Source organism: Mastigoproctus giganteus, chromosome 11, assembly GCF_048544385.1.
Source record: "Mastigoproctus giganteus isolate SK-2022 chromosome 11, ASM4854438v1, whole genome shotgun sequence".
In the NCBI taxonomy this organism is placed as follows: domain Eukaryota; kingdom Metazoa; phylum Arthropoda; class Arachnida; order Uropygi; family Thelyphonidae; genus Mastigoproctus; species Mastigoproctus giganteus.
Window position 1 is genome coordinate 90,606,814 of NC_143585.1, and position 24,626 is coordinate 90,631,439.

Here is a 24,626-nt window from a genome sequence, read left to right on the forward strand (position 1 = left end):
ACAAGTCTTCATTTTATATGTACAGTAATGGCATAATCGTCATCTAATTCTCTAGGTAATTGATGAACCATCGTATTTACGTTAACTGGTACATTTATTATTTGTCCAATGATCCCTTATTGTCCATGTTGCAAACCCTTGGCCATGGTTATGAGAGCTTCCTTGGACTCAGGGGAAGTACCCATGGACTGGAGATGTGCAAATGTGACCCCAATTCACAAAGGAGGATCAAAGGGCGACACAAGTAATTATAGACCTGTTAGTTTAACTTCTGTTCCTGGAAAATTAATGGAGGCACTGGTTAAAGAAGCACTGCAGGATCATCTAGACAAGACTTCAGTTATAGCTCAGACACAGCATGGTTTTGTCAGGGGAAGTCTTGCCTGACCAATTTGATTGGATACTATGATGCAGTCACAAAAGAACTGGATGCAGGGAATAACTTTGATATTATATATTTGGATTTTAGAAAGGCTTTTGATACTGTTGTGCATGGAAGACTGCTGCACAAATTGGAGCAGTGTGACATTGGAGGCAAATTGCTGCTATGGATAAAGGGGTGGTTGAGGGGGAGAAGACAGAGAGTGGTAATCAATGGACACTGCTCATCGTGGACTAATGTTATTAGTGGAGTCCCTCAGGGCTCAGTGTTGGGTCCATTATTGTTTTCTGTATTTATAAATGATATTGATGGTGGTATATCAAGCTTAATGTCCAAGTTTGCAGACGATACGAAGGTTGGCAGGGTTGTCAAGGACACTACTGACACTATGCTACTGCAACAGGATCTGGAAAGGTTGAGCAGATGGGCTGAGAGGTGGCAAATGAAGTTTAACATTGACAAAATGTAAAGTAGTACATATGGGAAACAGCAACCCCAGAGCAACGTATCAACTCTGTGGTACTACACTGACAGTGGTAGAGAATGAAAGGGACCTGGGGGTGGTTATGCAGGCAGATATGAAGTTTTCTGAGCAGTGCAGACGGGCTGCAAGAGTAGCTCATGGTGTATTGTCGATGATATATAGGAATTTTTCTAGCAGGGATAAGGAGGTGATTATTCCCTTGTATAAGGCAATGGTCAGACCACACCTAGAGTACTGTATACAGGTCTGGAGGCCTCATTTCAAGAAGGATGTAGAGATGCTGGAACGAGTGCAGAGAAGGGCAACAAGATTAGTGAATGGAACAAAGGGGTGTTCTTACGAAGAAAGGCTTACGTTTTGCAAATTACAGTGTCTGGAAACTAGGCACCAGCGAGGTGATCTGATAGAGGTGTATAAAGCCTTGAATGGTTTGAGCATGCTCAATGCTGATAGGATTCTTCCTCTTGCTCAGAATAATCACCTGAGAGGGCATAAATTCAAATTGAGGAAAGACAGATGTAGGATAGACGTGAGGGAATTTGCCTTTAGCCAGCGGGTGGTTGGTTGCTGGAATAGACTTCCATCCCTTGTCGTGGAAGTTGATAGCCTAAATAAGTTTAAGGCTCAGCTGGACAGGTATTTCGAACGAACAGAGGGGTGAAGTGGAAGTGGTTATTTTTTATTTATTTATTTATATGTTTTTTTTTTTTTTTGGCTGATACTGCATAAGCTTGCTTTCTTGCATCAAATGCCTCTACTAATGCTAATGCTAATGTTCATAACATAAACGACGAATTTGCATAAAGGGTAATCGGGGTGATATCAAACGCTCAGTTACAACATCCAGTGGAGGCAAATGAGTAGGATATGTTGGATATATAAATCTATTTCACATGGCCATAGTTAGTATCCGTCCCTCTTTTAATGAAGTATGACGTGTATTGCCCATCATGAAAGTACTCACTTCTTGTAAATGAAATTCATTTTGAAGTAATTCATATAAAGTTGTTGTAAATGGTTTCAAATATAATTTAAACCATAAAAGATCACAAACATTACAACTAAATCTAAATGGGTTTTTGTACACTAGTTTTTCAAACTCACTGTCGGCTCGTGTAGACACTATAGGGATGTAATCAGGAATCTCATTATTAGCCATTTCTAATTTTGCTTTTTTTTCATGCATGATATTCCTTCAATCGTTCTGCTGGCGTTTTAGATTCCTGATAAGTAGCAGGCATAGTAGAACTCTGTGGTTGAATTTCATTATGATTCGGAATAGTTTGAATTTCTAATTTCCTTTTCTTGGTTTCCAAGTTTTTTTGGGTGCTGTTTGAGAACTCCCAGGCATAACAAAATACTCTTGTTGAATTTCATCTGGATTCACATTTCTGTCCAACTTCCCTTTCTTTCTTTCACTATATTCCTTTGAATGCTGGGCTGCAGATTTTGGCACAGTCACTTGTGTATTAATCATTATACTGATATAACAGTATAACATAGCACGTCACTGCTGAATTGTACTTGTTGTGTCACTGCAACTTGTTGAGTCACTGCACTTGTTGTGTACAACTGAGTTTTCTTGGGTGCATGTGTTATACTTGTTGCATCAGTGCACGCAACAAGTGCAATGCATACGCATAAGGTTTCGTGATGATTTCTAGGTAACATAATGCTTTTTTCCAAATAACGCCGCTAAAAACATTTTTAATGTAAAAAAAACCCTTTTCATTTCACCCATCCACTTGCTCCAAATGTTAGGAAAGCTTTTGATATTGTTGCACATGGAAGACTACTGTACACATTGGAGCTGTATAGCATTAAGGGCAAGTTGCTATAATTGATAAAAAGATGGTTGAGTGGGAGAAGACAGAAAGTGGTAATCAATGGACACTGCTCTTCATGGACTAATGTTATTAGTGGAGTCCCCCAGAGTTCAGTGTTGGGTCCATTGCTGTTTTCTGTATTCATTAATGATATTGATGATGATATATCAGGCTTTAATATTCAAGTTTGCAGGGTTGTTAATGACAGTAAGGACAGTATGCTGCTGCAACAGAATGGAGAAAAGTTGAGCAGATGGGATGAGAGGTGGCAACTGAAGTTTGACATCAACAAATGCAAGTACTGCATATAGGTAGCAGTAACCCCAGAGAAATGTGGAGAATGAAAAAGACCTGGGGGCAATTGTGCAGTCAGATATGAAATTCTCTGAGCAGTGCAGACAGGCTGCAAGAGCTCATGGGGTCTTGTCAATGATATATATGAATTTTGCTAGCAGGGATAAAGAGGTAAATATCCCCTTGTATAAGGGAGTGGTCAAGCCACACCTTGAATACTGCATACACATCTGCAGGCCTCATTTCAGGAAAGATATTGAGCTACTAGAACAGAGAAGAGCAATGAGATTAGCGAATGGAACAAAGGGTTGCTGTTACCAAGACAGGTTCTGCAAATTGCAGCATTGAGACTAGGCACCTGCGAGGTGATCTGATTGAGGTGTATATGCAATGGTTTTGAGCAAGCTCAATGCTGATGGGATTCTTCCTCTTGTTTAGATTCCACACCTGAGGGGGCATAAATTCAAACTGAAGAAAGACAGTTATAGAATAGATGTGCAGAAATTTGCCTTTAGCCAGCATGTGGTTGATTGCTGGAACAAACTTCCATCTGTTGTTGTGGAAGTAGTTGCAGCTTAAATAAATTGAAGGGTGAACAAACTTTTGGAATGAATGGATGGGTGAAACGGGAAGGGTTTTTTTTTTTTTTAAATCCTTTGGCTGATGCTATATAAGCTTGCTTTCTTGCATCATATGCCTCTATTAATGCTAAGAGGAAAAGAGTGGGAGAAAAAAAACTGAACCTTGGGGAACACCAGTATTAGTGGTGCAGTTAAGATGACAGAGAACCATCTGCCATAACCTGCACTGAGAGGTTAGAAAGAAAACTGGATATCCAACTGCAAAAAGCATTTGGTGATCCATAAGATGGAAGGCTGTTCAGAAGACAGTTATACCAAACACGATCAAAAGTCTTAGAAATGTCAAGAGCAACTGTTTGAATTTCAGCAAACTTTTCCATTGAATTTTTCCATAGATACATGCTAAGTCAATACATCACCAGTGGATTGAGAGAATCCATATTAGCAATTATTGATCAAATGGAGGGTTTGAGATAGTTTAGGAGTTGACAGTTAATGGATTTTGCCGTTACTTTGGAAAGAGTAGAGGTAAGTACAATGGGACGAGAATTGGATGGGAGGGATTTGTTACTGTTTTTAGGAACTGGCTGGATGTGAACAAATTTCCAAGCAGAAGGAAAAACACCAGTTAAATAAGAAAGTGTAAAAAGTCAACACAGAACTGGAGTAAGCTCAGGACCACAAGTTTTAAAAGAACAAATGGGCAAATGCCGTCAGTACCTGGAGCCTTCTTGATCAAGATTATTCAAAATTCTTCTGACATCCTTTTGACACCATACCCAGTATACTGGTTGGTTATAATAGGAGATGGTTTACTAAGATCGTCAATACAAGACTTAGAATGAAAACAAGATAGTAGTAAGCTGTCTTTATCTTTAGATGAGGAAGCAGTAAAAACCATTGGGTTTAACAGAGGTGGGAGTATAGACGGGCAAGAGTTGCGACCAACAGCTTTGGCAAGAGTCTACAATACTCGGCTACCATTTGGACAAGAAACAGGTTTTTTACTCTCAGTCTCTTAAAATTTATTTTGAACCAATTAATAACTGCCTTATAATTGTTGCAAGCTTTAAGTGTAGGCAGAAAATTAACCCAGATATTTGGATGTGAGCCAATTGCAATAGGCAACATTCTTATCTTGAACAGCCTCAGCACATTTAATGGAAAACAGGTTTAGGCAGAGGATGTGATTTTAAGGTGGGGTGTAGAATAAGGAATTTTATCCCTAAAAGAATGATTTCACTGAAATCGTTGAAAGTACCATTGAGCAGACATGACATCAGAAGATTTAAAACAGTAGTCCAACCATAAATGACAATGATGAAGGGACAGAGGGTGTAATGTCAATTTTCAGATGACATAAAGATTGGGACAGTCATCAATGATCAGCCAGGCAGTGCTCCATCAGGATGGCTTGAACAGGCTTCAGGAATGGACAGAAAAGTGGCAGCTATGTTTTAATACAACAAAATGCAAGCTCTTAAATTCAGGGGATAGTAACTCCAAAATAATTTTGATGCACTCTGGTGGGGTTGAATTAAAAACAGTAGAGGAAGAAAGGATCTTGGAGTTATGCTACGGGCAGATATGAAGTTCTCTAAGCAGTAGACAGGCAGCCAGGAAAGGCCATGTTGTCCTACTGATGATTAATCAGACAATAATTTGTAGAGATGGGGAGGTCATAAACCTCCCCATCTCTACAAATGGGGAGGTATAAGGCAATTGTAAGAACTGCATTTGGAATATTGGGTCCAAGTATGGAGACTTCATCTGAAAACAGATATTGAGCTTCTTGAAAGGGTGCAGAGACCAGGGCCAGCCACAAGCATGTTCAACTGGTTGTTGGACAGGGCCCTGCACTCAAATGGTCTTAATAATAATATCATCCACATCTTTTCCACATTTCTATCAATGCTATCTTAATATCTAATTAACCACATTATCGTCATTCCAAGAGCACTTGCGCAAGTCCAATCGAAAATTTCTAAAAGTGGAATGTATACTCTATTCACAATGTGTATGTTTCATTTGATATCAAACATAGGACGTTATTTAAAAATGTAATTTTTATGTTATACTCACTTTCAATAATATCTATATTGTTTAACTGCTGGAGGTAAGAAAATAACAAACAGAGCCCTGCAAATTTTGGGGCCTGCCGTGGCAGAGACAGATAATTCACATGGAAAAATCTGCAAAAGGGCAACCATATTGAGATAAGACTAATTATGTGAGCTACAGAGCTTGGCATTAGGCACCTTGGAAGGTTCCTGATTGTGGTCTATAAGGCTCTGAAAGTGGTTAGCAAAATGGATGAAGGCAGAATTTTCACTATAATAAAGAATTCCAGAACTAGTGGCCATAAATTCAAATTACTGGGGAAGACGTTTTCTTTTAGCCAGTGAGTTGTTGAATACTGGAACAAATTGCCTCTCCAGGTAATTGAGGCTGACAGTTTGAAGAAATTCAAAAGTATACTGGATAATTACCTACGTGAGGAGGAAAGCACAAAATTTGTATTTTCTTATGTACTTATTATTTTTTTGGCTGGTACAGCAAAATTGTATTGCTGGTAAAAAAAAAAAATTTTTTTTTTTTTTTTTGCATGTCTTAAAAAAATGGGATATACAGCTTATTTGAGGCCACAGGTATCCGTTAAAATATGGTAATTTTAAAATATATGTAAACATCCAAGTGTAAATTTAGTGAGCAAATCTTTCTGGTATTTACAGTAGAGCACCTTGCTATTTAAATATGTACATTTCTCTACTTCCAGAAACCAAGTTAAATTTCATGATACAAGTATTATCCTATACATGTGATTTGGTGCATTTATTTGTCTAACTTTTTTTACAGAATAAGTAACAATGTGGATAAAGATTAAGGCTAAATTAGTAGTTAAATTACTTATTATTTTTAAATAATGAACTAAATTAAAGAACTGATGAATCTTTAGATGGATCATGATGGTTTTACTGCTTGTGATGGTGACAGGAATATTACATGAAGCAAATTTCTATGCAACCTGTATGAAGACAGACAACGGCCATTATACTGCTGCAGTTTATGAACATGTACGACTGGGAGATAGTGAAGTTGATAGCCCTGCAACATTTGTTGCAAAAAACTTAGATGTTTATTCCCGAGTAGCTTTTGTTGCCTCCACTAAGGTAAGATTACATAAATGCTTAATAATAAACAATACCTGGTGATTTCAGTAAAAAGTGTATATTTTTTTTTTATCTAAAAACGAATACTTAATCAAATGTAATAACTATATTCTAGTTAGTGAAACCATACGTGCTGACATTTATTTTTTTTTTTTTAAGAGATTATTCCTATAACCTACTACGTGGGACATCAGAACTACATGAGCAGTTTTACATATTATGGAACTACACCATGAAATAACAAACAAAAGAAAGAAGAATGAAAAAATAAATGATGGTTTTATTACAATATAATTTATTGAAGAAGTACAAATCATTTATTGCTCCAACAGTTCTGCAGACTTTATATATGTCACAAAACCTGAAATTAGCATTTTTCATGATTTACACAAACATAGAGAGAGAGAATGGAAGAGTTCATTAGACACAGTATTATGGTAATGTACTTACCACAATATTAATATAATGATTCTATGGGGAAACAGGGATTAGGTCAACCACATCAGATTTTATAAAATTTCATTTTTAGGTAGCATTAAAAGGTCTCGCAGTTAAATCACAGTTACAGAAGGCACTCTTCCACACTGCAGAAATGAGAACATTTTTCTCAAATTTTTTTTTTTTTTTTTTTTTTTAACACTTTCACTTCTACAGTCTCACTATAGAAGTGAGAATTGAGAATAAAAAAAAGTCTGGGTTCAGTTTTGTTTCAATTCAGTTTGCCTGGTGAAACTGTAGATAGTGATGAAGGGAATTATGGGTTTCTTCACAGTTATTTCTGACCAAGTTAGATATTTGCATGGTTTTGTTTTTCCTTCCTGAAAACTGTTTTTCTTTTTACCCCACAAATAAACTATAGAATACAAGAAATAAATACTGACATAAAATATATTTACTTGTAAAGACTACAATGGGTTCACTTATAGAGTGACTCAATTAGAGAAGTGCTGTCTCCTTACTCTATTTCCTATGATGGTCTTTTCTCAAACACATAAAACAATCACAAATAAACCATCAAAATTCATTATGTTAGCCTAATGCTCGATCTGAGAACCACAGGACAATCACTAATGAGTCAATATTTTTCTCACAGATAACAACCAACAATCCTGTGTCTTACCAAATTTTTCCATATTATAAATTAATTAGAAAATGCAATTATGCATACATTCCTTAATTCTAAGGGCAGTGCTAGATAACTAGTGTGTTCAACAAATATTTGGCACTTGTATATATTTTCCATGTCATGGTACCTATGGATTTGAGATATGCAAATGTCTCACTTAATCATGGGGAAGTAAAGAACAAGATGATTAATTACAAACCTGTAAGCTTGACTTCTGTTCCAGAGAAAATAATTGAGTCACTGGTTAAACAATTGACAGGAATACATTTTATATGGAGATACAGCATGAATTTGTTAAGGGAAGATCTTATATGATCACTCTCAGTAGCTACTATGATGCAGTAACAAAGGAACTAGATGCAAACATAATTTTGATATCATATACTTAGATTTCAGCAAAGCTTTAGACACTGTTCCATATGAAAGACTGCTATACAAACTGGAACAGTGTGGCATTAGGGGCACCTTATGCTATGGATATTCTGTAATCAAAGGTTAGTTGCATGGCAGAAGGTAGAGGGTGGTTATTAATGTGCATTGCTTTTCTTGGACTAATGTTATTAGTGGTACTATTTAAGATTCGGTTCTTTGCTTACTGCTGTTAGTATGTATTAATTATTGATGAAGGCATATCAAACATTGTCTAAGTCAGTGGTTTTCAACTGGGGTGCCGAAAACATTCCAGGGGTGCCACATAATTTGGGTTTAAACTTTTTTTTTTTCAATTTACATGTTTATTTCATTATAAAAAGGTGTACAGTATCTTTTTAATTTTGTGGTGATCTATAATTGATGTTTACTTAGTACCTTTATATAAAGAATAAAATTATTATATACTGTATATATATAATTTATATTATGAAATGTAATTTTTATAATTATATTATTGCAATAACTATCATATAACATATATATATACACACCTATACAACACAGTTTATAAATTGTATCTACCCTTGTATGACACTATCGTGGTTTTGATATAACGCAATCTACAAATTGTTGTATCCAAAAATTCAATTTGTATATAATCAGATCCAACAGGCAGAAAATTGAGTAAGGGTTCCGCAAAATAAAATAAATTTAGGGGTGCTGTTATTAAAAGAAAGGTTGAAAACCACTGGTCTGTTTTGAGATGTAGAAGTTGGCAGGGTGGTTAATGACAGGGATCAAGACATACTACTGCAGCAAAGAACAAGATAAACCATATCAAATTAGGCAGATGGGCTGAGAAGTGGCAACTGATATTTAAAATTGGTAAATGGAAAGGCATACAGGAACAGTAATTCCGTGTGTAGTCTCAGCAAGTGGAAGAATACCATTAACATTCAACTTACTCAATCCAGTCAAGGCTTTAAACAACTCAGTTAGATCTTCCCACAGGTGCCTGGTCTCCAGATGCTGCAATTTGCAAAACCGAAGCCTTTCTAGGTAAGAGCACCCTTTTGTTCCCTTCACCAATTTGGTTGCCCTTCTCTGAAACTGTTCCAGCAGATCTACATCCTTCCTACAGTGAGTCCTCCAGACCTGTATATAGTACTCAAGATGAGGCTTAACCATGGCCTCATACAAAGGGATAATCACCTCTTTATCTCTGCTAGCAAAGTTTCTGTATATCATTGACAAAACTCCATGACCTGTCCTAGCAGCATGTCTGCACTGCTATCAGAGAATTTTGTGACTGCACAATTATCCCCAGCAGTGGCAGATTTAGCACTTGAGAGGCCCCAGGCGCAATTCAATTTTGAGGCCCCCCCCTCTAAATATTTTCGGTACCACTACAGTGTACCACTACATTCTACACGCACGTTTTTACTATAGCACGCGCTCTAGATTTGGTGTTGCGGTTTTAATCATTTTGGTTGTGCAATTCTTTCATACATATTTTACTAATGTTTAAATGGAAAAATGGCACAACTAAGCATTAATGATAATACGTATTCTACTTCAGATTCGCATAGATATTTCATATAATATGTAGGGATATTCGCATAAGAGTTTACTAACTTCTCATATTAAATTATAGTTTTATTCAGTAACGGTAATAATGATGAGTGTAAAAATTAAAAATGAAACAATTTTTTTTTTTTTTTTGAGACCTGAGATTTGAGGCCCCCTCTATTTAAGAGGCCCCAGGTGTTTTTCATTCTCCACTACACCACGTGTAGTACCACACAGTTGATAAGTCACTCTGGGGTTACTGCTACACATGTGCAGTACCTTGCATTTGCCAATGTTAAATTTCAACTGCCATTTCTCAGCCCATTGACCCATTTTCCTAGATCTTGTTGCAGTAGCTCACCCTGATGACTGTCAGTAACCCCCTGCTAACCTTTATATCATCTGCCAACTTAGACATTAACCCCGATATACCCTCATGAATATCATTGATAAATATTGAAAAACAACAGACTCAGCACTGAACCCTGGGGAACTCCACTAATAACATCAGTCCATGAAGGACAGTGCTTAATGATAACCAATCTGTCTTCTTCCACTTAATCATCCCTTTATCCATAGCAGTAACTAGCCCTTAATGCCACATTGGTTCAGTTTGTATAGAATTCTTATGTGCAACAGTATCAAAAGCCGTCCTGAAATCTAAGTATACATAGTCAAAATTATTTTTTTCTTCAAATTCCATGGTCACTGTATCATAGTAACCTATCAGATTAGTTAGACAAGACCAACATGGTTTTGTCAGGGGGTGCCTTGACAAAGGTGACATTACTCATGTCACCTTTTGATCCTTCTTTATTAATTTGGGATATACTCACACTTCTCCAATCCATATGGACCTCCCCTGAACCCAAGAATGCACTCACAATTATGGCTAAGGATTTGCCTACCTCCTCTGCTGTCTCCCTTAATATAATTGTATAGATTACACCCCCCCCAGTTGCCCTTTTTTTGTCCATTCTCAATAATTTCTCCTTCACTTTCCTTTCAGTTATTACAAAGTCATTTGGCTCCTCGTTAGGATTTAATAAACTTCTCGCATCCCCTTCCCTAAAGAATTCTTATATGTGAATGTTGATGCAAAATACCTATTCAATTTATCTGTAACCCGAGCAGGGTCATCAGCAGTTAACCCAATGTGATTCAACCCCTTCTTCCTATATATATAGGGGTAACCCTCGTATAACGCGGTTTATAAATTGTGGCTACCCTTGTATGACATGGTCGTGGTTTCGATATAATGCGATCTACAAATTGTCGTATCACTTCTTTTCACACACTTTTACCATGCGACTTAAAAATCAAACTTTATGTTCGTTAAATTTGTGTCTGGTCGTATAACGAGTGTAGTTGCCAGAACCGAATTTATATAAGGGGAAAAACGCAAGTACGTACATACATATTTTTTTGTGTGGTATCAATTTTTTACCTTATAAAGAGTTAATTGTTGTGCAAGTAGTTATAAATAGTGAATTTATTCGGGGAATACCCCTTGGCAAATAAAAAATTTATTTTTTTTTTTATAGTAATGGCCACCAAAACTGCAAAATAAGAAAATAAACCAACATTGAAAAGAAAATTCATTTCTCTCGAATAAAAAATTAAAATCTTGGATCAGTTGAAAAATGGAGAAAAACAAGTTGTTGCAAGGACTTTGAATTTAAATAAATCAACAATTCCGTACAATCGACCAAAATGAGCAGAATATCAGAGATAGTGTTATTGCTGGGGTAACGATAAGTGCAAAGCATGTTGCTCATGTGCGCAATGTTTTAATGGAAAAAATGGAGAAATCTCTAATGGTTTGGATTGAAGATTGCACTCACAAGAAAATGCCTTTGAGTGGAAATCTTATTAAACAAAAAGCCCTCAAAATTTATCAATATTTAAAAAAACTTGAACAAGATTTTTCAGAAGAAAGCTCTCAGCATGAATTTTGTGCCAGTAAGGGCTGGTTCAAAAATTTTAAAAAGCAATTTTCTTTGCATAATCTTCAGCTCGATGTAGATGCTGCCCGAAAATTCCCAGAAGAACTTTTAAAAATCATTGAAGAAGATAGATAGATAGAGACCAGGTATTCAATGCAGACGAATTTGGGTTAAACTGGGAAAAAAAAAAAAAAAAAAAAAAAAAAAAATGCCACAACGTACCTATATATCGAAAAATTAAAAAACAGCTCCCTGGATTCAAAGTTTCTAAAGACAGAATTACTCTACTGCTTTTGTAGTAATGCGTCAGGTGATTACATGACAAAACCAATGTTAATTAACCGATCTTTAAATCCTCGTGCTATGAAAGCGATTGACAAGTCCACCCCTCCCTGTTTATTGGAGGCCAACAAAAAGGCATGGCTTACAGCTAGCATATTTGAAAATTGGTTTTTTAACTGTTTTGTGCATGATATAGAAAGATACACAAAGAAAAGGAATATAGACTTTAAAATTTTACTAATAGTAGTAGTAGTGGCATGTGATGCAAGAAAGCAAGTGTATGAGCTTATGCAGCATCAGCAAAAAAAAAAAAAAAAAAAAATCACACCATTCCTTTCAAATGCCTGTCCAGTTCCTCCTTAAATTTATTTAACCTATCAACTTCCACAACAACAGACCCATCAAGCTCTCAGCTGCCCACACCAATGCCAGAGCTTGCACTTGGTTATCACGCAACACAGCGGCAGCCCCCAAGGCAGAATGCACTGGTCCCAAAGGAACTAGTAGTTGTTGGTGACTCTATTGTCAGGGAAACGGGAAACATGCTTTGTAAAAAGGATAGGTGGAACAGGACCAGGGTATGTCTGCCAGGGGCAAAGGTTGATGACGTTGTGGGGCGGATATCATCTTTTAAGGGCACAAAAGGTGATATAGTTGTACACGTTGGCACTAATGATATTAAGAGTAGGAGACCGGCGGAATTACTTAACAAGTACAGGTCACTGTTGAAAAAAAGCCGTGAATTAGGGTTGAATTTGAAAGTGTCTGCAATTCTGCCCAGACACGATAGGAGGGAGTATATGATGAGAGCCCTGTCGATCAATTCGGCCCTGGAAGGATTGTGCAAGACTCAAGGGGTAGAATTTTTTTCAGCCTGGTCTGTACTTGTTAACGGGAGAGACTGCTTCTACAGGGATGGGATACACTTAAATAGAAAGGGCGCAAGAATGTTTGCTGATGCTATCGAGGCAGTGTAAGGTGGGTCGGAAAACTGCTAGATTGGGGGGGATACAAGGACTAATAGATTAACAGTAGCCACTGGCAGAGGTGAAAGTGATTCTTGCACTGCTTCTATTGGAATGAGCTACAGCCTGGAAAATAAGATGCAGGATAGTTCAGAGACTGCTGGGAATCATTGGGGTACAAATAAACACATAGGTTGTGTTAGGGTAGCTAAGAAAAAGAACAGGTGCATGTATACTTGCGTGTACACCAATGCTAGGAGTTTAGTAAATAAATTTGATGAATTTGAGGTATTGCTCAAAACATCAAAGGCAGATATTGTGGGGATTTCAGAGACGTGGTGTCACACAGATATAAGGAATGCAGAACTGGAATTTGGGGAGTACAATGTCTACAGAAAGGATAGTTAGGGTAGGAAGGGAGGAGGGGGTTATGCTATTAGTTAAGAAATACATAAAATCCAAGGAAGTGAAGCCAGTCGACATTGCTGGACAGTGCAGTATCGAGTCAGTTTGGTGTGACATAAGCATTGGGAGATCAAAATTGAGAGTAGGAGTGTGCCATAGGCCTAATGACTCTGATGAGTATAATAAGAAACTGTACGGGGAAATAGAGTGGGCCAGTAAATCAGAAAGTCTTATAATCGGGGATTTTAATTTCCCAGATATTGACTGGAATTTGGGGGCTGGTCACTCTCACACTAGCAAGGCTTTTGTGGATTTATTGGATGATTGTTTTCTACATCAGCATGTTCGGGAGGCAACTAGAGGGAGTAATACTCTTGATTTGATTATCAGTAGTGATTCTTCATGCATTAAGAATCTGCAGGTAAATGAACCACTAGGTGGCAGTGATCACAGTGTGCTGAAGTGGGATTTACTCAAAGAGGTAACTACCATTACGGGTAAAGGGAAGGGTTATTGCTTTCGTAAAGGTGACAAGAAGGACTGAGACAGTATTTAAATTCTATACAGTGGGACCAATTGATGATGTTACCAACAGCAAATTCAAAATGGGAAGCATTCAAAGAACTTGTCTTGGAAGCTACTAGGCTTTACATACCAACTAAGAAATATTGTTCAAGGTTTAGGCCTAAGTGGATGTCAGATGAACTAATGAGACATATGGTAGAAAAGAAAAATGCATGGGATACATACAAATTAACACGTGACACAGAAGCCTATGATAGATACAAGTTGATCTGTAACCAAGTTACAATGGAGGTTAGGCAGGCGAAGGCAGATTACGAGAAATCTTTGGCAAGGGATGCAAAGAAAAACAGCAAAGAGTTCTTTACTTATGTAAACTCTAGAAGGAAGGGGATGAATCAGATTGGTCCACTTGATATCGATGGGTCAACTGTTGATGATCCTGCTCAGGTAGCTAACAAACTGAATGAATATTCTGCATCGATATTCACACATGAGGAGTTATTCGGCGAGGGGAATGCCAGAGGTGTATTCAACTCTGGCAGTAAGCTAGAGAATCTTGTAATAACTGAGAATAAAGTGGAGGAGAAATTGTTGAAGATAAATACAAGAAAGGCACCTGGGGTGGATGGAATCTATCCAGTTATATTAAAGGAGGCAGCAAAGGAAGTAAGCAAACCCTTAGCCATAATTATGAGAGCTTCCTTGGACTCAGGGGAAGTACCCTTGGTCTGGAGATGTGCAAATGTGACCCCAATTCACAAAGGAGGATCAAAGGGGGACATAAATAATTATAGACCTGTTAGTTTAACTTCTGTTCCTGGAAAATTAATGGAGGCACTGGTTAAAGAAGCACTGCAGGATCATCTAGACAAGACTTCAGTCATAGCTCAGACACAGCATGGTTTTGTTAAGGGGAAGTCTTGCCTGACCAATTTGATTGGATACTATGATGCAGTCACAAAAGAACTGGATGCAGGGAATAACTCTGATATTAGATACTTGGATCTTAGAAAGGCTTTTGATACTGTTGCACATGGAAGACTGCTGCACAAATTGGAGCAGTGTGGCATTGGAGGCAAATTGCTGCTATGGATAAAGGGGTGGTTGAGGGGGAGAAGACAGAGAGTGGTAGTCAATGGACACTGCTCATCGTGGAGTTCCTCAGGGTTCAGTATTGGGTCCATTATTGTTTTCTGTATTTATAAATGATATTGATGATGGTATATCAAGCTTAATGTCGAAGTTTGCAGATGATACGAAGGTTGGCAGGGTTGTCAAGGACACTACAGACACTATGCTATTGCAACAGGATCTGGAAAGTTTGAGCAGATGGGCTGAGAGGTGGCAAATGAAGTTTAACATTGATAAATGTAAAGTACTACATATGGGAAACAGCAACCCCAGAGCAACGTATTAACTCCGTGGTACTACACTGACAGTGGTTGAGAATGAAAGGGACCTGGGGGTGGTTGTGCAGGCAGATATGAAGTTTCTGAGCAGTGCAGACGGGCTGCAAGAGTAGCTCATGGTGTATTGTCGATGATATATAGGAATTTTTCTAGCAGGGATAAGGAGATGATTATTCCCTTGTATAAGGCAGTGGTCAGACCACACCTAGAGTACTGTGTACAGGTCTGGAGACCTCATTTCAAGAAGGATGTAGAGATGCTGGAACGAGTACAGAGAAGGGCAACAAGATTAGTGAATGGAACAAAGGGGTGCTCTTACGAAGAAAGGCTTAAGTTTTGCAAATTACATAGTCTGGAGACTAGGCACTGGCGAGGTGATCTGATAGAGGTGTATAAAGCCTTGAATGGTTTGAGCATGCTCAATGCTGATGGGATTCTTCCTCTTGCTCAGAATAATAACCTGAGAGGGCATAAATTCAAATTGAGAAAAGACAGATGTAGGATAGACGTGAGGGAATTTGCCTTTAGCCAGCGGGTGGTTGGTTGGTGGAAGACTTCTATCCCTTGTCGTGGAAGTTGATAGCCTAAATAAGTTTAAGGCTCAGCTGGACAGGTATTTCGAACGAACAGAGGGGTGAAGTGGAAGTGGTTATTTTTTATTTATTTATTTATTTTTATTTTATTTTTTTTTTTTTTTGGCTGATGCTGCATAAGCTTGCTTTCTTGCATCAAATGCCTCTACTAACACTAATGCTAACAGATGGAAGTTTGTTCCAGCAATTAACCACCCACTGGCTAAAGGCAAATTTCCGCACATCTATTCTACATCTGTCTTTTCTTAATTTGAATTTATGCCCCCTTAGGTTCGTAATCTGAACAAAATATTCATAATTTGCCTTTAGCCAGCGGGTAGTTGGTTGGTGGAACAGACTTCCATCCCTTGTTGTGGAAGTTGATAGCCTAAATAAATTTAAGGCTCAGCTGGTATTTTGAACAAACAGAGGGGTGAAATGGAAATCGTTTTTTTTTTTTTTTTGGCTGATGCTGCATAAGCTTGCTTTCTTGCATCATATGCCTCTACTAATGCTAATTCTTTCAGAACTTCACCAAGCTTCTCCCCTAAATTTGTTAAATTCTAAATTTTAAGGAATGTATTGAAACATTTTATTGTTGCTATTAGCCTGGTAGCACAAATTGTATAAGCTGTAACATTCATCTCAACTGTTTGCTCCATTTTTTAACATGTGAAGTATGACAATAATATAATTTGTCATTATTTTGAAAAATTTATTGTGCTGAACACCTGCTCATGTCTTGAACTGATTGGACATTAATCAACTGTAATGGTTACCCCCTCCCCCTTTTTTTTCTGAATATGTAATTTTTTTTTTTTTTGTATAATTATTTGTATATTTGTTTAATTCTATACATCTGTATATTTTTGAATATGCATTGAATAACTCTTAAGTTTTCTGTATAATTTCTTGTCTCAAACAGTTTGTATAACTTTTTGGATAATTCCTTCTCTTGCAGACAGTTGAGTGGTTAACTATTTCAGGTTTTCTAACTCTAAACAAAATTTCCTTCAATCTGAATTCCTAATGTAACCTGAAATGGTTTCCTTCCTATTTACTTTGTTATTATACCTACAGGCATCTTCTCTATCAAAGTTGAAGTTGTGAAGTTGAACTGATGTTCCAGGTGCCACCATTCATCAGCCACTACTACAATACTACAACTACAATATATATATATATATATTGTTATAATATGCCCAGATATTAAGTTAGCAATTTTTAATAATCGAATAATTAACTTTTTTTTTTCTTTTTTTTTTTTTCTGTTTAACAGAATGCAGATATCCTTGTATTTCCAGAATTTGGACTTGTACCCAATGAAGACAGCAGAAAAAAAATGAGCCCTTACTTAGAGAATATTCCAGATCCAAGCAGTCAATGCTGGAATCCTTGTAGGCAGAAAGAATCATTTAGAAATAGACCTATCCTTACCACACTATCCTGCATAGCTAAGAAGTATAGTTTTTATGTCTTGGCTAATATGGGACATACTGAACCATGTACACAAAGAACAGATTCCAGCTGCCCTCAAGATGGAGTTTATCAACACAATACTAATGTAGTATTTGATCGAAATGGAACACTAATAGCTCGCTATTTTAAAATCCATTTATTTGCAGAAGATGGATTAGATGTTCCAAAAATTCCTAGTTTTCCACTAATTGCAACAGATTTTGGAACTTTTACTACTTTCACATGTTTTGACTTACTCTTTGAGGAATCTGTACAGGCTGTCAAAAATCCAGATATAACTGGTGTTCTTTTTAGTACCTGGTGGTTTAATGAAGCCCCTTCACTTACCTCAATTCAGTTGCAACAGGCTTGGGCCCTGATCAATAGAAAGACATTTCTAGCATCCAATATTCATAATCCAGGGGTAAGTTCATTGGGAAGTGGTATCTATAATAGTCACTCAGGAGCACTCAAATATACGTTTAATCCTGATAAATACTCAAAATTGGTGGTGGCCCAGGTTCCACAAAATCCTACAGCTCCCATGAATGAAGGTGATGTAACAGTACTTGAAAATGGACAGATAATAGAAGTAAATGAAAGCATGAGCCAAGTACAGTGCTCCACTCATCTTATTGGTCCGCTGAACAGTAATGCATCAGAATATCATTGCTTAGAAGCAGACTTTTCTAATTACACTTTATTAAGACTACATAAACTTGAAGACAATATAACTGCTTGTAACAATGGAATGTGTTGCTCACTTTCTTATTCTGCTGCTGCCCTGGAGGAAGACTTTTATCTGGCTGTCTTCAATGGAACTCGTAGTTCTTTACAAAGATACTTTTGGTGTGAAGAAATATGCACAGTTGTCAGGTGTGATCCATTTCAAGATAAACTATGTTCTGTCTTTCCTCTGCAGTCCAAGACTGTATTCAGTCATCTTCAGATAAAAGCAAACTTTACTACTGAATATGTTTATCCATCTCTTATCCAATCTAGTATTATACTGGCACCACTTTCAGAATGGAAGTTCAACATTAAAGATGGAGCTGGGATTCTAACAGTACACGCATCACGTAATCCTGTATTATTTGCAAACATGTATGGACGATGCTACAAACGTGATCCACCATACCGCCCATAATAATAACATTCAGTTTATTCACGAAATGCAACTTATAAATGTATACATGAACAATTATACTATACCAATATATACCATATGACATGTACTAAACTAGCAAATGATATGTACTAAACTGCACTGGCAAAATGATGCAAGGAAGCAATCTTATGTATCATAAATCAAAAAAAAATAATAAGAAATGTAACCCATCACTTCCCTTTACTTGCTTCTATTACTTTTTTTCTTCAAAAGGATTTGTCCAATCTTATGAATTAGTGAGAGTTTATTTTGCACATTTAAATTGATGAGTCTGTTTAAGCTCATCAATTAAAATGAAATTCAACAATAATTCGATAAATTCATTTTGTGCTTTGGTTTGCTCAGTTGTTTTCTGGTTAAAAGGCATCAAACACGTTTAAGTACATGTTTTTACTTTATTCTGTCTTTATCACTTGCAATTGAGACATGCAAAGTCACTGCGCTGGTAAAGCAGGCCATAACAGAAATGCAAGCATTCAGGCATTTTTCTCAGTGGAAGGTGCTCTATGAACAAGTACTTATGATGGCTCTCTAAACCTTTCTTTTGTGCTGTTTTTCTCTTAATAGGCATTAGAAATGCAAGCATTCAGGCATTTTTCTCAGTGGAAGGTGCTCTATGAACAAGTACTTGTGATGGCTCTCTAAACCTTTCTTTTGTGCTGTTTTTCTCTTAATAGGCGTTAGTGTTTATTCATGGATGGTGTAGGGTAGGGTAGGGCATCCCAGTCAGCATCGTGCTTAACCGGGCATGGTCCCTTACCACTGTGTGTCTTGCTAATTTAGTTTCCAGTTTTTTATTCTGCAGTTTCTAAAGATCTTTAATTGTTTATTTTAATTGCTTGGTTGTGTAAGCATCTTTCACATATCATTTGTTGCAGTTAGAAAGAGTTTCATACATATAAAACTGTTTTATTTTAGTATTAATACACATTAGTATTAATATTAGTGGTGGCAAATTATGCACGAAAGCAAGCTTATAAAACATCAACCATTATATATATATATATCTGAAAAAGAAAATAATGGCATCAGCTTTGAACCTGCTCAATCCATCCAAAGCCTTAAAAAACTTCAATCAGATCGCCTCGCAGGTGCCTAGTTTCTAGGTGCTTCAATTTGCAGAGCTGAAGCCTTTCTTGATAAGAGCCCCATTTCTTCCCCTCACCAATTTCATTGCCCTTCTCTGCACTCATTCCAGCAGATCTACATCCTAAAATGAGGCCTCCAGACCTGTATGCAGTACTCAAGTGCAGCCTAACAGTTGCCTTGTACAATGGGATAATCACCTCCTTATCCCTGCTAGCAAAGTTCCTGTATATCTCTGGCAAAACCACATGAGCTGACTTGGCAACCTATCTGTACTTCTGAGAGGAATTCATATCTGCCTGCACAATTACCCCAAAGATCTTTTTCATTTTCCACTACTCTGAGTGTAGTACCACACAGTTGGTATGTTAATCTGGGATTACAGCTATCTGGATTCTAGATTTTGTTGCAGTAGCTTATTTTGATTATTGTCATTAACCACTCCGCCAAACTCTGTATCATCTACAAACTTAGACATTAAGCCTGATACACCTTCATCAGTATCATTAATAAATATAGAAAACAACAATGGGCCCAACACTATTTTTCATTTCACCTTTTAAAGAACACAAATGAACTGAATAATTCTTAATATCACTCTCAGTGAGAGGTTCATTGATTTCAGCTAACTCGTGCATACCAAGAAATTGTTTTCTCATTAAACTACTTTGTATGACGAAAGGTAAAAGCTTTCAAATATTTCCAATTTTTCAGTGAAGGCTTTTAATATGTGTTTGTAGCCTATCGCCGTAATTAATTTCCCTTGAAGTTGAAAACTTATTTGTGTATATTGTTTTTGTTGATCTCCTTTGTATTCTAAAAAAACTAATTATCATAATAAAAAGGTTTACAAATCTTGTTCGACAGTTTCCTTTAGAAAGCCACCTGACTTCTGTATGTAAAAGAAGCCTCACATAGTGTTCATTATCAACACAAAATTTTCTTAAAAGGCGATCATATTTGCTATGTGATTATTTTTTTATTGCGATTTTATTTTATCATTGCACACAATGCAGTGTATTGCAAGAACTTTGGAACATATAGGCTGACCTCGATTAATGCGATTAATTCGTCCCACGAGCACATCGTGCAAAATGGAAACTCGTTAATCGAATATAATAATCGATAGGAAAAATTGTAATTGGTCCTTGACCTTCTGGAATGTCCATAAAGAATTTTAAAAATACCTTTTAAAAAAACTTTATAACTGTATACAATGTAAAAGATAATGAAAATAATTATGGAATTAAATGTTTATTGCATAACACAACAGTTCTCAAATTGTGCGCTGTTGAATATTTTAAATTTTTGAGGGAAACACAGCAATACTCGACATCTGTCGGACACTGCGTGAACTATTAGCTCAATGTAGTTCACAGTTTCAACATTTCTTAAGTTGTTTGGATCTAACTACTTAATAAACGGAACTGTTAAGTATTTATTTTGGTCTACATGCACCGTAAAAAAATTACTGAGACACTACGGGCACCGTGAACCGAGAAAGTTTTGAAACCTCTGACATTGAAGAAATGACTGTTGCGGAACAATGAAGAAATGACTGTTGCCAAAATATCTGAACAGTGTTGACTTTCTCTTTTCATCAATCAATTTCCGATAGTTGACAACAATCTTCTCTGGGCCCTGGCGAAATAAATATCACAGAGAACCTCAAGCCTTTTGTTTGAGGTTCTCTGCGATATGAAAGATTTCATCTAGTTCTTTAACTGTTATCTCCTTTGCGGTAACATTTTCGTCTAGCTAATTTAAAAATTTGAATTTTTAAATGCAAGTCTGCATTGACTTTATTAGTCAATATAAGTTTGCAGACGATACAAAGGTTGGCAGGATTGTCAAGGACACTACTGACACTATGCTGCTGCAACAGGATCTGGAAAGGTTGAGCAGATGGGCTGAGAGGTGGCAAATGAAGTTTAACATTGACAAATGTAAAGTACTATACATGGGAAACAGCAACCCCAGAGCAACGTATCAACTCTGTGGTACTACACTGACAGTGGTAGAGAATGAAAGGGACTTGGGGGTGGTTGTGCAGGCAGATATGAAGTTCTCTGAGCAGTGCAGACGGGCTGCAAGAGTAGCTCATGGAGTATTGTCAATGATATACAGGAATTTTTCCAGCAGGGATAAGGAGGTGATTATTCCATTGTATAAGGCAATGGTCAGGCCACACCTAGAGTACTGTATACAGGTCTGGAGGCCTCATTTCAAGAAGGATGTAGAGCTGCTGGAACGAGTACAGAGAAGGGCAACAAGATTAGTGAATGGAACAAAGGGGAACTCTTATGAAGAAAGGCTTAAGTTTTGCAAATTACAGTGTCTGGAGACTAGGCACCAGCGAGGTGATCTGATAGAGGTGTATAAGGCCTTGAATGGTTTAAGCATGCTCAATGCTGATGGGATTCTTCCTCTAGCTCAGAAAAATCACCTGAGAGGGCATAAATTCAAATTGAGGAAAGACAGATGTAGGATAGACATGCGGAAATTTGCCTGTAGCCAGCGGGTGGTTGGTTGGTGGAACAGACTTCCATCCCTTGTGGTGGAGGTTGATAGCCTAAATAAGTTTAAGGCTCAGCTGGACAGGTATTTTGAACGAACAGAGGGGTGAAGTGGAAGTGTTTTTTTTTTTTTTTTTTTTTTTTTGGGCTGATGCTGCATAAGCTTGCTTTCTTGCATCAAATGCCTCTACTGCTAATGCTACTGTCAACACTTTTTCTTTTCAGCACTTGACCTGATTGATGATGGGCTGAATAACTACAAAGAATTAAATAATGAAATATAAACTATTTTTATTTTACTTTCATAGCCCATGTAACTCACAAAAGCACTGTGGATCAAAAATAAGCATCTTCCACAAGGAAACAAACCAATACTAAATGTCACTTAGAAAGTAGAAACAATAGACTGAAACATTACCTCATCCCATCCATGCCTCATATATTGACCAATAAAACAAAAGAATAAAACTATGTCCACCATGCCGCCACCGTGGTCGTAGCTGTCAGAAAGGTGCAAACGCCAAGGATTGCAGAGACATTACCTCTGAAAGCACTTGGGCATTTAATGCCTATGAAAAGCAAAGGTGATTGAATTAAATCACACCCACTACCTTCCTTTTATCAAAATTTCTCACTCACTCCTAATATAATATAACAGGGGTCGGAAACCTGCGGCAGCTCGCGAGTTGCATGCTGCTCTTTGAACATGTAACTGTGGCTTTTTAACTTTTAGCCCACGTGTACAACAGGCTACGTATTTCTGCGAACAAATATTTTCAAACATGAACTATATTAAAAATAAATCAAGAAACCATCTAAACCATGAGAGTTTCTCTGCATGTTTAAAGATGAAAATTACCGCATACTCGCCTGATGTTGAGAGAGTCGCTCAAGAAGTTCAGCAGCAAAAGTCAAAGTCACATTAATTCATACCTAAGTGGATGTTTGTGACATTTTTTCAGTATTAATAAATAATATTTCAAAAAATATATATATTTTTTAATAGAACACCTTCCCACTCTATTCCATTTCTTAAACAACTCCCCCCACAGCTTGAGCTGAGGTGCGGCTCTTCAGATTCTTTTTTTTTAATTAAATCAAAAATGGCTCTTAACTCAAAAAAGGTTGCCGACCCTTGTAATATACCCATATGTTAAAAATCAGTTGTCTTGGGGGAAAAGAAAACCCAATGATAGAAACTAAATATTAAAGAACACTATATCATCGGGTAGGGTTGAACTTTGGAGGGCCATAAACATTGTAATACCCATGTTTTTTTGCCCCCCCCCCCCAAAAAAAAAAACCAATTGTCACCCCTTTAAGAACCCCTGATTTATAGCCATAACTACCAAAGCTAACCTTCCTTCTAATGTCTACATATGCAAAAAAAATATTATTCATTTTCCGTTGCCCATCTTCCTTGGCATTTCTCACTCCAGAGTAACTTTATTATGGATTAATTTATATGGCTTAAACTGCTGAAGCATTATTCTGTATCTTTTGATATTTTCTATTCATCCTGTGCAACTTTCTTTTTTTGTTATAAGAAAATATAATTACTACTCATGGAATTACTTAAAGTAAAGACTTTTCCCATAGTCTTGCAATCAGCTCTAGGATATCAGGAAAACCAACATAGGAAACAGACACATCATAATGTGTCTATTTCCTTTGCCTTGTCTGTCCAGCTGCATGTAACCACTTGAATTCCAGTGCATGGATTTTCATGAAATTTTATACTCTAGCATTGTGGAAAGATTTATCAAGCCATTACAAATTTCATTAATATTGGACCAGTTATTCCCAGCGGCTATTATTTTCTTTTTCTTTTTATCATCCTCGTGTAATAACTTGACTCCTAGTATATAGATTTTCATGAAATTTTGTATTTGGACCTTTTAGAAAGATTTGGTAGAGCCTTCCCAAATTTTATTAAAATGAAACCAATAGAAAATTGGCAATTATTATTTCGTTGTTCTCTGTCTACATGTAATAACTTGACTCCTAATGGATGGATTTTCATTAAATTTTATTTGTTTGTCAAGTCTTCCCAAATTTCATTAAAACTGGACCAATAGAAATCTGTAAATTATTATTTATTTTATTCATACATATCACATAGGCTGTCCATATACTGTATATTGTAACTGAAGCATTAGATATTGTCTGTTACCAGGCACTCATTGGAAATATGAACAACCAGTGCAGCAGATACACAGAAATAAAATTTTCTCAGTTCACACATAAAACTTGCTTCAACAGAAAATTGAGCAAACGCTCAGTTTTTTTTTTTTTTGTTATAAATCATAAATTATTACTATTTGCTAATACACCTGAAGTGTAATACACTGCATATGTTAACTAACTTGTTCTTTTATCATACAACAGCATTTCACTTCACATTGTGAATAAAGTAAAATAACATACTGTTAAAGTGCATTTGCCAAAATAACCAAATGATTGATTATTTTGGTTAATGCACTTCATTGA

At 36.8% G+C, this 24,626-nt stretch overlaps 1 protein-coding gene across 4 annotated transcripts in view; it reads left to right on the forward strand.

The window, feature by feature from the left end:
* Positions 1 to 18,700, forward strand: part of LOC150078248 (pantetheinase-like) — a 35,333-nt gene extending 16,633 nt beyond the window's left edge. For all 4 annotated transcript variants that reach the window (XM_090384194.1, XM_090384193.1, XM_090384196.1 and 1 more), the window contains exons 2-3: positions 6,524 to 6,737; positions 17,188 to 18,700. In XM_090384194.1, coding sequence (XP_090240320.1) covers positions 6,524 to 6,737; positions 17,188 to 18,513 — 1,540 coding nt within the window. In that variant the 3' untranslated portion in view covers positions 18,514 to 18,700. The remainder of the gene's footprint in view (positions 1 to 6,523; positions 6,738 to 17,187) is intronic.
* The last annotated feature ends 5,926 nt before the right edge of the window (positions 18,701 to 24,626 follow it).